Genomic DNA, 17,406 nt, shown 5'->3' with positions numbered 1-17,406 from the left:
TGATAACCAAGCTCGGGAGTTCCAAATTTTTTTTAGAATGGGTCTCGTATGCATTCAAAACTTGCGTGTGGGATATTTAAAGTATTCTTGGCTACCTGTGATGCATCTAATACTGTTGATTGTACCTTAGGAAGTGTGAATCCTCATTGTGTTATTGCATTTGAGTGGCAACTCTGTGAGTCATTAGAAGCAATGCGGAGTCTAAAGCAGCCAACCAATCTAGATATTACAAGGAGACTTTCATATGGCCGGGGAGTAATATTTATGTAGTCATTTAATAAGTTAGATTCCAACTTGTACTCTGCAACTGAAGATGAAATTGCTTTAATAGTCAGATACTTGTATAAATGTAGCTGTAGAGCAGCTGTTGTATCTTCTTAAGGTTTGATTTTGGTAATGATTGATCATATTTTGTTGCAATGTTATGGAAGCTGATTAATTTGTGAGGTGTAATTACGTTTTCAAAAAATTCATATTTATGTTTGTATGTGGTGAATGACCAATAATTTTAATGACACAAAGATAAGGGGTTGCTTATTATATGTTCCACCTTTAGTGTCAGTACAAGTATCACTCCGGTTAGATTTTTTGACTTTTTGTTGTCACCTCACCATCTGTTCTTGAATCTGCAGGGACCTCCTTACAGAAGTCTCTACTCCATTTTATCTTTGTGCCTCTTCCCTTGAACGCCACCTTCTGTCCTTATTTGGTAGAAGGGGTATTTAATTATTGGAGTTATCGAAGGTGCGGTGCCTACTTGTGTTGTGCAACTCCTCCCTCTAGTTCCTCCATTCGTATAATTGTAGTATTTGTTATCTACGATGTCCTCTCTCTCTTGCCTCATGTTGTTCTTGGACTTCCAACAATTGGAGAGCCAACACTTTTGGAACACTGCACAAAAGATCGTACACAAGAGTGCTCACCATGATTTTGGTTTTTACTATGTGATTCAGGACTACTTTCTCGTGGGCCTCCCATTGCACGTACTCATCAATCAACACGTCCCATGCCTGAACCAAATCCTGTGTCAATTGGTCTTCTTGGGTCACTTAGTTATTGTCCTCAACGTCGATGTCTATTACTACCACTTGCTGGTCGAAGGTTCGGCCCATTATACCACCATCTCACCTACCTCACTTCTTTAGACCTCTAGACTTGAACCTAGGTAGCAACGCCAAAATGTTAGTTGCCTTATGGAAGCATTATTTCATAAAAATTTAAATAGTGACATTCAACTTGTAGTATTCCTGCTCTTATCTGACAAGAAATCTAAAATTTGACTTGTGACAATTTAACGAACAGTTAGTGTCCAGCCTAGTATGAAAGCTCTGATACCACTATTTTAGTCTCCAAGGTAATGGCATTATAAAATGTTAGATTCAAATGTGAAAAGGCAAATTCATGAAACACACTGATCTTTATTAATCATTTCATAGTCATTCATGTTCATACATCCCAACCCCAAGAAGAGCATGCAGTAAGTAATGAACAGATGCAGTCTCTTATTCAACGGAATGCAATAATTAAGAAAGAAGAACTTGGAGCCGAAAGTAATGACCCTTGTTCTATTGTAGACGCAGAACAATAGATGATGCCTGTATTTTATGTAAAGTGTACCACAGACTAAATGCAGACCCTTCAATGAAAGTGCTCACCTGCCATTCCAAACGCTGCCACTGTTATGGTCTTTTTCTGAACTACGACAGCCTCACAATGAGCACGCAGCCACTGTCCTGAACTGGAGTGACGTGACTGGAGGGAAGGTTAGTAGGAGTTACGACCGGTATTGGCTTGTCGCATCCATCCACTACTATAGCATGTGCAGTGTCGATTGCACACCACTTCCAAACTAGAGCAGCCGTGTGAATATGGACAGACTATGTTACTGCTGTGATGGTGTTCCACATTAAAGGCTGGAAGGTAGACCCGACTCTCTCTGGTCTGTAAAGACGTGAGTCTAGTTTAATTAGATTCCAACACCCACGCTAGTCTATATATGGCAACTGTACTGAACTGGTCTGTATTCTGCCTGAGCCCGATTTCTATTACTTGCTTCCCTTCTTTCTCCAATAACATGAACTGTTAATCCCACTGCTCTATCTTAGCTGATACCACTAAACCTCAATATTACTTCACTACGGAATGGTGAAGAAGGGACTGAACAACAAAACTCTGATAATTGTACCTGAAGCTGATTGCAATGTACAGGAGTTACTGGGGCTATGTCCAGCGTCTCCACTATCCCAAGGGTTTTTGTCGAGATTTAACCAGTCATATTTAAGCAACTTGTTTAAATTTTATCCGTATTATATCTCATGGTGATAATCCCAAAGCAGATGCTTGCTTTTATAACCTCGAAGTGAGGGAAGGTGCAAATAACTAAGCAATCTGGGATAAAAGCCTATTTTGTCTTTTAGTCACTTAAGTCACTTTTGTCATAAAGTGACTTCTAAAAGATAAAGTACTTTATAAATCAACTTAATAGAATAAATTGACTTAACCTTAGGAGGTCCCACTTAAATATCTTCCCCACTAAAACCCATTATATCCCTGTGACTGACTGGCATCCTCAAAACAAATGCCGTTAGCCTATTTAGATGGAAACATAGACCAACTAGGCGCCAATAGGTCTAGTGCGGAGAAGGGAACATTACACAACTAGACATAAATTAATTATAAACTATAGCCAACAGAATACGGGCAACTAGAAAGAACACATAACACAATGTAATGGCAAAATAATATATCTTTCATAGCATAGTATTCTCATACATCAGTGACATAATAACTTGTTTCTGTCTGAATATAAATAGACTTGACGATTGGTTAAGTCTACCAGCTGTCAACAATCGACCTTTCTTTGGAACAGGGTTTTATTATACTTCTAATTTAAATTAACAAAAATACTATTTGAGCACTAATGGCATGATTGTCGACTACACCAGTGCTACATTAGTGCTACACACTGACTTTGCAATAAGAATCTCATTGCTTCCTAAATTGACTTACTTTCATTCATTGTTGTGTGAGAAGTATTTTATTTTGTAGATGTTATAGTTAAGTCTGGTAGCCCTCTAATATAGCTGTTTATTAATGCAACTAAAGACCTAGGAAACTTGTGTGTTTAACTTTTTGGGATTGTGTTATTAAATTTGAACTTGCAGGATGTAAACAACTTGTCTTGTGTAAAACTGGATTACTCAACTGTGATGTGTGAACTAACTGTTAATGGAGAGTTAGTGATGATGATAGGTGGTGGTAGGAGTGGACTCAGACAATTTTCTGGCAAGATTGCATGAGTAGTGGCTAATTTGGATTCAATGTGATGTGTAGAATAGGTTAGATGTTTTGGTAAATAGGCATTAGGAAATGTAGGAGGGAACAGGATATGGAAATTCAGTGTAGTGTGGATTAGCCTAGGAGAGTGGGCTGGCAAGATCTTATGGAAATATAAATAAGATGGTTTAGTGGAAAAGGGAATATATAAAACAAATATGAGACAAAAGTGGGAATTAGGAAATAAATTAGTATGTTGTGATTGAGGTATTGAACACATGATGTTGGTATGGAAAATGCTTAGAGAAGGGAATTGGGGAACAAATGGAAGTGGCTAGGAATAGACAGATTAATTCTAGGAACTAGGCATTGATCATTGTTAAGGAATTAAGGATCAGAGATAGAGTGTGATTTATAAATATTTCCAATTCTAATTGATGAACTGAAAGTAATGGATTCAAACTTGTATGTGCAGACCTGTGATTATATCGTGTAACCTTTGCACTGTTCTGTTGTTATTGTAACTGATAAATGATTTTACAATTGCTCAGAATATATTTATAGAACTTAAGATAATACTGTGATTTAATATATAATATAACTCCAAGACTAAATTAGTCGCTGCTGCAGAGAATATAATACTATTTTCTGTAGATAGATATGTTCTCTACAACACATGATAGTCAATATGTATATGAAAAAGAATGTACGTGGCTTGTGCCACATAGGGTCATGTCCCTATGTGGACATGACTTCATATATTGTGTACCATGATCGTTAGTTAGAGCTTCTATGCCAGTGGCCCTGATCACATAAAGGCCCGATAAAGTATTGTTACAAAGGCTTGAGCAAAGCCCGATCAATGCTAATATAAAATCAGACAAATCCACGATATGGAATAAGATGTAAATCAATATGTTGTGACAGATATTAATATGGTAAATCATATTATAATTTGACTATCCAATTTGAATATATATATTTCATATATACCATTTTCATTATGATTTACTATATGCTTCAATTCGACTGAAGCTATATCCTCAGTCCCTCTTAGTGAGGGAGGATTGAATCATCACAATTATCTCATCATATTCTCTTGGTATGTGCACTGGCATCAGGTTTGTTATGCCTACCAAAAGAATATGTTATATCCTAGAAGGATATGGGTTATCTGGTTTCTGGCACACTCCGGGACAACAACTTAATGTAGTCTATCAAATAACAAGTAATTAGGATGTCGCAATCTTCATCATGATTAGTATCATGATCCCTGACACATTCTTGGACAGCAACTTAGTGTAGTCTATCATGATATGTTCGTTATCATGATCTCCAACACATTATGGGGCAACAACTTAATGTAGTCTATCATAATAATAGGTCAAGCTATTGTTAAGATCGTCACCTTACAACAACGACCTCACAAATACATCAATGAAAGATTGTCATCTTTCATGAAATAATCCACAAATGAAAGGTAGGAACTCTTTTAATATTTAAAATATAAATGAATATATATTAAATTTAAACATAGCTGATAGTCAATCTCAGGAATTACAGTTACATTTTAATCATACCAAGTTTATCTCTAAAGTGCTCTACTTTTAGTTTTGAGAGAGGTTTGGTAAATATATCGGCAGTTTGCTCATCAGTGCTGATGTATACCAACTTGATGACATTTCTGTCCACCATATCCTTGATGTAGTGATAGGAAATCTCGATGTGCTTTGACCTGTTGTGAAAAATTCGATTTAGTCATAGCTTTATGAAACTCTGATTGTCACAGTGTATGACTGTAGGGTTCAGAGACTTCCCAAATAATCTATCCAGTAACTTAACCAAATTGCTTCTTGGGCTCCCGTAGAGGTTTCTCTGTATTCTACTTCATTAGAACTTTGTGTAACTGCAAATTGCTTCTTGCTTAACCAAGATATCATTGTAGATCCTAGGCTGAAACAACATCCTGTAGTGCTTTCACGATCAACAAAATTGCCGGCCAAGTCTGAGTTTGAATACCTTTTAAGTTGTATTTCGACATTGTCATACTTGAGACGGAATCCAATGGTTCCACACAAGTATCTCAAGATGTACTTGGTTGCCATTAGGTGAATTTTCTTAGGTTCACAAAGGAATTGACTTAATGCATTTGTTGCTTAACAAATGTCAAGACGAGCGTTAACCAAATACATTAATGAGCCAATTCTCTGTCTGTAGTGTGTGAGATCTGTAGGTTCAGATTCAAATGCATCACGTCTAAGCTTGTGAAGGTTTGTCTTCATTGGCGTAGATAAGGGTTTACAATCCACCATTCCAAATTTGTTCAAAATGTCAATAGTATATTTTCCTTGTTTTAGGAAAATGTTATTCTCTTTTTGCCATACTTCCAGTCCCAAAATATTGTGCAGAAGACCTAGGTCTTTAATCTTAGATTCAGATGTAAGGTCTCGTTTACATTTTGTAATGAAATGATCTTCATTTGTTATTAGTAAATCATCAACATAGACCACAAGAACTAACATGCCACCATTTGATACTTTGAAGTATACATTTGGAGCTGCTTCATTTTTGGAGAAAAGGTAATTGTCGATCCTTTCATACCATGCCTTGGGGGCTTGTTTAAGGCCATAGAGAGCTTTCTCCAATTTACACGCATGAGAGTTGTTGTCATGGATGACAAAACCTTTTGGTTGTTCGAGATATACTTAGTCATCAATAACACCATTTAAGAATACAATTTTTATGTCCATTTGATGTATCTTCCATCCTTTAGATGCAACAATGACAATTATAGTTCTTACAGAGGTATATCTTGCAATGGGAACAAATGTTTCTCTATAGTCAATTGCAATCTTCTGAGAGAACCTTCTGACAACAAATCTAGCATTATGTTTTTCAATACTTCCATATGTTGCATGTTTAATTTTGAATAGCCATTTAGAAGAGACAATTGATTTGTTCTTAGGTCAGGTATGATGTCCCAGACATCATTTTTCAATATAGATTGATATTCCTCAATCATAGCATCTTTCTAAGCTTGGATATTAAGATAAGATAAGATAATAATATTAATGTCCATGAAAAACCAAAAAGAATTGTGGGACCGAGCATACAAATAGAAGAGTCGGCCAAAGCAGAAGCACCAAACAGTGACTGAGAAGAAAGAAAAGCGAGAAACAAAATAAGAGAGAAAACAAGATAAGGACTAAGGGTCCTTTCTTGTCACAAAGAAATCAGTAATAGAGGGGTAAACCTGTGAACAATCCAAAGTCTTAGAATGCCGTGTAGGACCGTTGTAGGACTGTCACTGCATGGAGAGACTGGTGCAATGTCTAATCGATTTGGAATGAGAAATACTGGAAGGCCTTTTCAAACCGCGTGAAGGAGCCAAGGGAGAGAAAAAGGCAGAAATGAGCTGATCTGAGGTATGCCCTTGAGTTATAGAAGACTGTAGGATAATCTCCCGAAGGTGGGTGGCCTCCTGAAGATAAAGTGCAAGACATCGCTGATCAATATAGCTGAAGAACATTGAAAGAGAACAACCTCTGAAAAGGCAATAAAATCTCCCTCTGATCTCATGGTAAAGAGGACATCGAAAAATGAAGTGGATCTTAGTCTCAACCTCTGCCAAAGTACATAACTGACATATCTGATCGGCTCGATCCATATGATGATCAGTTCAAGCCCTGAGGCAGTGAGAGCCAACTTTGAAAGAGCCTAAAGAAAACCGCAAGGCATGATTCCAACGCTGATAGAGATAAGCAGGGCGAACAATAATACCATCCTAAATCTCAAGAAAATGCTCAGCATAGAAGGCCATCTTAGGTTGTAGCCCTCTCGGGGGATTACTCCAGGAAGTGATAATGTACTGTCTATAAATATCTTGTTTGACATGCTCATTCAACTCTTGACGTGTGGGAAGAAGATGAGCAGGAGCATCAAGTGAAAACTGGTAAGGAGGAAGATGATCTATCTCAATACCGATTGAACCCAACAGAGAAGTGGCTTGAGCATACCAACAACGAGACCTAGTAGAAGTGTCGGATCTCATAATATCAACAGAAGAACAATATGCTAGATGAGTGTATCTATGCTGGTGAACACTTGAATCCATAAAACCTCGAAGCCGATGAAGGAACCAAACCAAGTAAAAAATGGTGGCAAGTTTGAGAGGATGGGCTCCAAACTTAGCTAAGACAATACTATGAGGGGTGAGTCTGTTACACCTTATGATACGCCCTAACATCAACATCTGAACCCGCTCAATAGAAGCCCAATCAGAAGCAATAAGAGAAGGCCCCCAAACAATTGAGCCATAGAGAACAGTCGGACAGACCAAGGAGTCAAAAAGGGACAACTTGGACGAAATATATTGGAAGTGATGCTTGAAGCATTGTCTTTCCAGCAAAGCCAGGGAACCCATGCCCTTATTAACTTTGCAATGAATAGCTGGTCTCAAGCTGAAGCGCGGCCTTGAGAACTTCACACCGAGATACAAATAAGAGGGGGTAATCTCAACTTCTTGACCCTGAAAGAAGAAATGGAGATGAGAGGTCTTTAAATAGTTAAAGACCATAACCTGGGTCTTAGACAAATTGACCACTAGCTGCCATTGATCACAAAAAGAAGCCAAGCCATCAAGGAGTCTCTATAAGCTGTCGGGAGAAGAGGACAAGAGAATCACATCGTCGGCAAAAAGGAGAATGGAGATTAGAACTTGATGCAAATAACACCCATCCTTCGGTTGAGAGGAGTTCACAAGGAAATCCTCCAACTCATCAATATATAAGCCAAACAGAGTAGGAGAAAGAGGACAACCCTGTTTCACCCCAATGGTGCTCTGAATCAAAACAAAAAAACCTTCCGGAGTCCTAAGCCTATCGGTAACCTTCTCATAGAGCCTCATAATAGCAGTTTGCAACATATCTGAGATCCCAATCTCACGAAGTTTTTGAAATAAAGCCAACCTAGGTACAGAATCGAAAGCCTTACAGAAGTCCACAAAACAACAATAAACCTTCTGGGAGCGGTGCCTAGCCTCTCCTCAATGATAGCCCACAATGTGAAAACATGATCCATAGTTTGATAATGTGCTCGAAAGCCAGCCTGCCCTTTAGCTCTATAACCTCTTCTATCAAGCTCACTAGATAACATGGTATTCAAAGTAGTGTCATAAAGTTTGGCAAATTTATGTTAGATCATAATAGTCCTGTAGTTACTTGAATCAGAAGTAGGTCCAGATTTGTGAATAGGGTAAACCACATGTCTAGACCAGGATTCAGGAAACCCAGTGCAAACCATTGTATTAAAGAGTGTAGGAAGGTAAGATCCAAGAACTAGAGCACCGAGCTTGAAAAGTTTTGCCTAGAAACCATCTTCATCTGCTGCTTTGCTGCATCTCATCATTCTGATGACCTCGAAATTTGCTGGAGTAGGTGAACAAATGGCAGTATGGAGGTGGAGTGAAGTGAAGAGGTGATTGTTCAGGAATGTCATAAAGAGTAATGATATGGGAGGTTAGAGAGTGGTAGTTGAGAGTGGAGGATGGGGGGGGAGCAATGAGGAAAAAGGGTATGCCAAAAGATTTGGGGGTTCTGAATAAGTGTGGAGCAAAGGGTTCTGCACTGAAAAGAAGCGAAAGAATGTTTCTTATGGCGAAGAAAACGGAGGTATGAAAGGCGTAGATGGGTGACGGCAGGAGACTAAGTCTCGAAGGCAACGCGAACAAAGCAATGGAAGGCTTTGCAGTCAGCATCAAACCATTTATTCATAGGACAAGTATTTCAACGCTTATCTTTGAGATAGGGAGGGGAGCTGTGAGGAATAGAAAGAAGAGTAGAATCCCAGATGGCAGAGGCAAGTAAATCATGCATGTCAGAGGCCTCAAGCGACTCACCAAAACTTGCAGGTGTCAGATTTCTCCTAAGGTGGAAAATAAAGAGCTCAGCATCACTCTCAGGGTAATGAAAGTGAGTAGGAAAGGAGACGATATCAGCCGAGCAATGAGAAGGCTGGAAAGCTCGCAACGGGTGGGGTGAATTGCAAATGAAAATGCTAAGAAGAGCATGATCAACCAAGGGGAGACGCGAAATGGTGAAATTGTGAATGGAAGAAATGAAGGAAGGAGAGGAAATGACATAGTCAATAACACTCGCACCACCACAATGCGACCAACAGGTAAAGAAGTCCGACCCAGGAAGGAAGGATAAACCGTTCAGAATCAACAAACCATAAGATTCAAAGAGCTGAAGGAGGTGACGGCCATAACCTGAAAGCTGTCCAAGAACATCCTCTGAGGTGCACTGAAGTCCCATACTAGTCAGATCTAGTTCAAAAGTGTAGTTCGAATCAAGACCACGATCATGCAAAGGAGCCTGAAGATCCTTGGTTCGAGCGTTGAAATCCCCAAGAATAATAATGTCACCCAAAGCTGCAAACTATGAAATACTCTCTTGTAGATCACAGAAAGGATCTCCATTCTCCGGGTCATTAATAGCAAAGGGAGAGGAGGTCGGTGGAAAATAACAAACAACAATGAAAATATCTCTCTGTTAGTATTTCCGCCGACCAATCCGGACCCACATAAATCTAGCAAAGGCGTTAGAGTGAATAACTGAAGTGAAGCTGAAAATATCATCATGTACCAAGCAAGCCACACCCCCAGACCCACGGACCCCACCAGAAGTCCGGACCTCATCTCTGCAAACTGACAATCACTGATAACCAAGATAACCTGGAAGAGGGCGCATGGGGCTCTCGTGAGTCTCAGTAACAGCCAAAATATCTGAGGACCCCACCACATCATGAAGAAGATCGGGTAATGACCATAAAGAGCCATTACCATTCCAACAGTTGACAAGAAGAGAAGGGGGCTTTCTCTTGTCAGACTGTTGTCGGAACCGTCATGCCGATTTGGAGGCTATCCTCTCTACCCAACTAATAGGAGGAGAATCCCAAACCACAGCTCTAAGATTCCTAATAACAACCCATTTCCCAACCCGCCTAGCATCTGTCACAATTCCCCAAGCATGTTTGAGTTCTGTAACCTATGCCTTAGATCTTCATCTAGATAAATTTTAGAGGGTAGAGAAAGCAACTTTCTCTTCGCCCTAAGGGCATGAAGCCTATCGGAAAAAGAGAAGAATCTAATGAAAAGAATACCATTGGTACCAAACCAACACCTCTCCAATATAATATTAGAAATACCAAGGTGATCTGAGAGAAAAGAATGCCCTGTAGCCATAGGATCGAGAGTGGGTAAGAGACCTCAGACCCATAGATTCAGCTCATGTGCATGCTGCACACGTTCATCATCAATCTTACCCTGGACAATTTTGTCTATACTCAGCTTGGGTGTAGTAGTATCCGTGTTAGTACAAATCGAAGCCCATGATTTTACTTTTTGTTCGGTTTCCGCAATCGGAGAACAATGAATTGTAGCCATTTCAGTTTGTTGTTCCTTAATTTTGTCCAGCTCATCTAATTGTTCAATAACAACCTCGATACTGGATTTCAGCCCTGCCGTTTCGGAGATGAAGGTGTCTGAGAGACGTTTGGTACTTGAATTAGTCGACTGTTTGAGGTCTGAAAGTTCCGTTGTCAAAGTCATGATCTGTTCTCTCAGCAGGGTATTGTCATTCTCCAATTTGAGCACTCTATCACACAACCTCTGGTACGTTAGAGTTTGGATCTGGGGAGGGCAGTTATCTCTCGTAGTCATTGCAAAAACGAGCTAAGAAAAACCCTAGCACAGATAGTCGTAATTTGCTGTGAAAGTAGAGTCACTGGATGGACGTTTTGTGAGTAGTAAGAAAACCCGGTAAGGTAAGCAGACTGAGAAAATTGTGAACAGAAAGAAAACCCGTAAGGTAAACCCATGAACAAAAGAAAGCAAGCGCAACAAGGTAAGGTAAACCTATGTGTAACTCAGGAAACTCATGAATAGTAGAAAGCAGGTGCAACAAGGTAAGGTAAGAAGACTGCAAAGGAAACCCATGTGCAATTGAGAAGATAACCAGTGCTCGTAATCTCGCCTAAACAAATCCTGACGGAAGAAACCAGTTCGAAGTTTGAGCAAGCACGAGCCAAAATAATCGACAGGAAGGACACCAAATGCCGAAGGTATGGGACGGTCGACATAGGAGGAGAAGGGTATGCGAATGAACAAATGAAAACAAACGGAGATCAATGCCATGGAAAGAGGGCACTCGAGGTCATGCAACGACAGACAATAATGTCGCAGGAGTAAATCATGGTTGCAATTGTTGTAGTCGTCGCAGCGAGATCCTTCATCGACGAGAGAAGGAAGTAAGCTTCTTTAACATTTGATGGTTCAGATTTGGTAAGCTCAGCATTTTCAGGATTAGATGATATGGGTTCATGATCTTTTGAATATCCCTCTGAATGTCAGTAGTAGGGTTTTTATCTAATTTTGTAGTTGGTTCGTCAATATTTTTAGAAGTTTATATGCAACATATTCTTCAAATTTAACATCTTTGTTGATTTCAATAGTTCTTTGTCTTAGAATATATAAATTGTAGGCTTTAGAGAACTCACTGTAACCAACAAATTTGTCCTTCCTAGAGGGTTCTAGGTTGGACCTCTTTTCTTTGGGTACATGAATATATATATAGGACAACCAAAAATTCTTAAGTGACTTAAGTCTAGATTTTTTCATGTGAAGGCTTCTTTAGGTGTTATGTATTTTAAGATTGAATGAGGACATCTGTTTTCAATGTACACTGCCGTATTTGAGGCTTCAGTCAGAGTGAAGTGTGAAGATTTTGATTGAGCATTATGGCTCTAGAGGCTTCAGTAATGGTTTTGTTTTTCCTTTTTGCTACTCCATTTTGTTGCAGATTATAAGGTACTGTATACTCTCTCTTGATCCCAATAGGAATGCTGAATTCTTTAAAGTTTTCAGAAATGTATTCACCCCCATTGTTTGATCTTAGAGTGTAAGTTTCTTTCCAGTTTGTTTTTCAACTAATGCTTTAAACTCTTTAAATTTTAATAATACTTCATTTGATTCTTTAAGCTTTAGAAAATAAATCCAATTTTTTCTGGAGTAGTCATCAACAAAAATCACGTAATACAAAAATTCCCCTAATGAGGGTACTGACATTGGATCACACAAATTAGTGTGGATAAGTTTAAGTACACCTTTTGATTTATGTTCACTACAAGAAAAAGATCCTTTGGAATTTTTTCCTAAAGCACATCCCTTACAGGTTCCAACATGTTCAAATTTTAGACTAGGTAAGCCGGTCACAATCTTTTCTATAAAGGGTAGGGCACGAAAATGGAGGCATCCTAGCCTTTTGTGCCAAATTTGATTAGTTTTAGAAATTTCATGATTTAAGTCTAGGTTTGAGTTTTACAAAGTTTATATAAACTTCCATCTTTGAAACCTATAATGATTGCATTCTTAAGGTTTCTTGAAAAGTGACTCAATATCCATGGTCTGCTAGACTAGAAATGGAGACTAAATTTCTTTTGATGCCTAGTATAAATAGTTCATGTTTTAGTTGCAAGGTAGCTCTGATTTTCAATTGTATTGAATATGTTCCAATTCGTTTCATTGGTTAGGTGGAGTTATCCCCTATTGTGACTTTTTCAGTTGAGTGTCCTTCAAAATTTTTGAATCGGTCTTTGAGTCCAGTTACATGTTGGGACGCTCCGCTATCAATTATCCAAGTATTCTTGTTAGTGTTTAGTTCACTTGATAAGGCTAAAAAGAATTGTAAATTTTTAGCTTCTTTGACTTCAGCTATGGAGGCATAAGTTTTCTTTCTTTCTGGGTAGTACATGTGAGTGTCCAAATTTATCACATTTGTAGCATTGAATTTTAAACATATCTCTTTTCTTGTAGTTTTGATTATTTTCCCCCCTTTTTTTGTTTGAAATGTCTTATCTTTCTTTTATTGTTTGTGTTTGCATGTAGGGCTTGTATTTCTCCCTCTTTATTTGGATTGATCCTCTTGTAATTAATCTTGATTCTTCCCGAGTGCAATCATTCTTACGTTGATCAAATTTTGGTAGTTCAGGCCATGCACTGATTCTTTGAATAAAGAATTCCCAAGAAGTTGGTAACCCGTTAAGGGCTATCAAGGACAATTCTTTGTCATCGACATTATTTCCAATAGTGGAAAGTTTATCTTTTAGTTCTGATGTTCTCATAAAATATGATGTAATTGTTTCTCCTTTATTCATCTTGATATGAAGAAGTTGCTGTTTCAAGGTATGCAGTCTGCTTGTATTATTGATTTCATATGAGTTTTGAATAGTCATGAACATATTATAGGCGGTTTTTTATTTTGATATAGATGGAAGTATATGACCCTTTACAATATCTATAATTATTTTCATGGCTTTATTGTTATGCCTTTTCCATATTGTTTTATTTGGTTCATTTTCGGGCATAGATTTGTTTTCTTTCACACATGATTCTAATTCAAGTTCTCGAAGAATGATCATTATTCAAATTCTCCATGATACAAAGTTTGATGCACTTTCGAGTCTGTCCTCAAGTCTGACACCGTTCACCATGGTTGCACTTTTGAGTAGATTTTGAGTGAGTCTGAAGTTTGAGTGGTAAGTTCAATATCTTTTTAAAACTCTATCAGTTAAGCTCTGATACCATGTTAAGGAACCGAGGATCAGAAATAGAGTGTGATTTATAAATATTTCCAATTCTAATTGATCAACTGAAAGCAATGGATTCAAACTTGTATGTGCAGACCTGTGATTATATCGTTTAACCTTTGCAATGTTCTGTTCTTAATAGTAACTGATAAGTGATTTTACAATTGCTCATAATATATTTATAGAACTTAAGATATTACTGTGATTTAATATAGAATATAACTCCAAGACTAAATGAATCGCTGTTGCAGAGAATATAATACTGTTTTCTGTAGATAATAATATGCCATAGATAGATATGTTCTCTACAGCACACGATAGTCATATATATATGAAAAGGAAGAGTCATGCCTGGCATGACATGACTCTACGTGGCTTGTGCCAGATATGGTCATGTCCCTATGTGGACATGACTGTTCATATATCATTAACCGCGATCCTTAGAGACTATAAAAAATATGCCAGCGGCCCGATCACATAAAGGACTGATAAAGTATTATTACAAAGGCTTGAGCAAAGCCCGAACAATGCTAATATAAAAACAGAAAAATCCAAGATATGGAATAAGATGTAAATTAATCTGTTGTGACCGATATTAATAAGTAAGTCATGTTATAATCTGATTATCCATATATATATATATTATGCATATTATATGCAAGCATACATATATATATTTAATATATACTGTTTTCATTATGATTTACTAAATGATTTAATTCGACTGAAGCTACATCTTTAACAATCATTAGGGGCTTTAGTGTAGAAGATTGATTGTAATTTTACTCATATTGATTGGTAGTGTTCATGAAGGCCACTAGATTCCGAATATGTTATAGAAGTTGGTGAAGATGCGAGTGTACATGATTATGTTTACACTTGAATTTGGTGATTGCTGTATTTAATATTCGTCTGTCATGCTATTACATATGTGCGGTGGTGATGTATTCTGATCTTTTGGAACCCGTTAAGTATACCATTAATCCAAGTGATTTGATATTGCTAGACATTTTTTTCTACAAATTTCTACCCAATTAGATCATGTGAAACTTGTTTTGGCATGCTTTTTCATAATTTATTTAACAACATTTGATGCTTACATATTCAGCAGGCTCAACTATCACTTGAAAACCTGGGAAGCCTTGAAGAAGCGCATAAATTGCAGAAAGTAGAGTTTGAACGCAACTTAAAGGAGGTTTGCAAAGAAAGGGACAAAGCATTGCGTGATTTGGCCAGACTTAAGCAACATCTCTTGGATAAGGTAATTTGTTCATGTCTCTTTGTCATGAAACATATCAAGGAGCAACTAAAGATTTTGTCATTAACATGTTATAAATAGGATATAGTGTTTCTGCTTGTTGGTTTTAGGTTCATTTCAAGTTTTTATGCCACCATAGATTGTGTGAATGCCATGGAACATCTAATTTTTCTTTTCTAATGTGAATTACTAAAAGTATGAGTGGGATATGTCAGACCAATGCAAATCCTTGACTGTAAGAAAGCTAAGATATTGTGTACCTTAGAAATTAGAAAGAAGGCAATTTCTTCCTTTTGGCAATTGAGTACATTGGGAATAGATCAGGAAATGTTGTAGCTTTTGTTGTTCCAATTTACCATTCTTTAAACTATAGTTGCTAGCCTAGGAAGTTGTGTGGTTTGTTTCAAGAAACATATCTGCATTTTCAGTGTAAGTAATAATATATATTCTGGATGGTGCATTCTGTTAGGAGTTAGAAGATTCAGAGAAAATGGATGAAGATAGTGAACGCATAGCAGATCTTCAGAGGCTAGTAGATGCTAGAAATGCTCGCATAATGCAATTGGAGAGATCTCTTGCTCATGCAATTGCAAGTCAGGATGAAATTAAAATGAGCAATAGTGATGAATTGCGGAAGGCAAACGAAACTATCAGTGACCTAAGGCAGAAACTTGCAGTTTGTGTCAGTACTCTAGAATCAAAAAATGTTGAAGTTCAGAATCTTCAGACTGTTCTTGGGCAATACTACGCAGAGAGTGAAGCAAAGGTATTTTTACTATCAGAATTTCAAGTCACTCTTCAATTTTTTTGGTCAATTTACAGATTTTTTATGTTAATAATGCTTAGGTAATCTTTGCATGTTATCATTGGCAGGATCGTGTCTTTGTTGAGTTAGCTGCTGCAAGAGAAGAGATCAACAAACTGTCTGAAAACTTAAAGGTAGGCAACTTCTACAGAGTGGCAAGGCACAAGGCGACAAGTTTTGATTACAACGCTGCCTGCTCACAACCACAATAATTCAATGCAATAGGTGTAGGCTGGTGAAAGATAATCACCAAATTGTGTCTGATAGTTATACCTTGATGCTCATCATTGAGGCATAACTAATTTGGGATTCCTGCACACTTTGATTTCTGTTTGGCCCAAGCATTACAAATTGAATATTCAATTGATCTGTAATTTCCACTAATTTCAAGTAGCAATCATGAATCAGCCATAAAAATCATTGTGGTACTTGGTGGTACTTATAGTTTAAATTTTCGTCCATCTCCTTACGAGTCCTCCCAAGAATTAAAATGCTGTTGTAAACAAAACTTGAGGAGGGGAATAAATTAAAGGGGTTAAATGATAGTGGCAGATTGTCTTATGCTTGGAGCATATGGTTCAAATAAGCAATCATTCTTCTTTACCTTGTCATTGCTACAACAATTTCATTTTTCCTCTCCGACTTGTCTTGGCATTTGGGCCTTCAATCTCTTCTTATGGCATGCTAGAAGACTCCAAATTATGGTTAGCAAACTCAGACTTGGAGAGTACTCATCAAGCTAGAATGTTTTGACTTGGATAGAATATTTGAATAAAAATTTAGTTTTAATATTTATGTAAATCTTAGCTATAAAATATGACAAATGATAAGTATGAGACATTTTCCACAGCAAGTCAAATTGTGATATTGCTGCTAGGATTCAACTGTGTTTAGTACTTGAGTCAAACTAATTGACCCATTTTTCATGAGTGGTGGTTCGCAAGAACCCTTCTCTCATGAGAATGAATGGAACACCTAGCACTCATTGCATCTAGGTCATGCTAGTACTTGGTGATTTTCCGAGTATGCAATGTCTTAGAGGCTTGGTGAGCATAGAATTCAATGAGATAGTGTCACTAGAAAGTTTATCTTCTCGTTTTTTGTGTTGGGACAACACTGCCCCTTTTCAGCAGCTGATTGTTCCATTTTCACTGCATCAATTGTGAAACTGACCAATGTGAATCTGGTGGCTTCCAAATCATCATTTGATCAAAACTAGCAGTTTTGTACTGTTGAGTTATCAGGGATTTTTGCCCTTGGAACCCGCTGCAATGATTTCATGAATTAATGAGATTTCCTCCTAGATCCCATAAGGATCATCAATCAACTTTAACTGAAACATGCCATTAATCAATTCTTCAAGGACATGAGCAATCTCAAGTGAACCTTTCATCAATCAACAACTGGGCATATATTAAATGTC

At 37.7% G+C, this 17,406-nt stretch overlaps 1 protein-coding gene across 5 annotated transcripts in view; it reads left to right on the top strand.

The window, feature by feature from the left end:
- Positions 1-17,406, top strand: part of LOC149550157 (golgin candidate 3-like) — a 167,370-nt gene that overhangs the window by 106,065 nt on the left and 43,899 nt on the right. For 3 of the 5 annotated variants that reach the window (XM_089793271.1, XM_089793273.1, XM_089793274.1), the window contains exons 10-12: positions 15,029-15,181; positions 15,648-15,944; positions 16,052-16,117. In XM_089793271.1, the coding sequence (XP_089649397.1) occupies positions 15,029-15,181; positions 15,648-15,944; positions 16,052-16,117 (516 nt within the window). The remainder of the gene's footprint in view (positions 1-15,028; positions 15,182-15,647; positions 15,945-16,051; positions 16,118-17,406) is intronic. The other 2 variants (XM_089793272.1, XM_089793275.1) reach the window with 1 other exon arrangement.

Source organism: Cupressus sempervirens, chromosome 7 (genome assembly GCF_028749045.1).
Source record: "Cupressus sempervirens isolate cs-2001-9-10 chromosome 7, ASM2874904v1, whole genome shotgun sequence".
Taxonomy (NCBI): domain Eukaryota; kingdom Viridiplantae; phylum Streptophyta; class Pinopsida; order Cupressales; family Cupressaceae; genus Cupressus; species Cupressus sempervirens.
The sequence above is the reverse complement of the archived record's forward strand: the minus strand, read 5'-3'. Positions and strand labels throughout refer to the sequence as shown.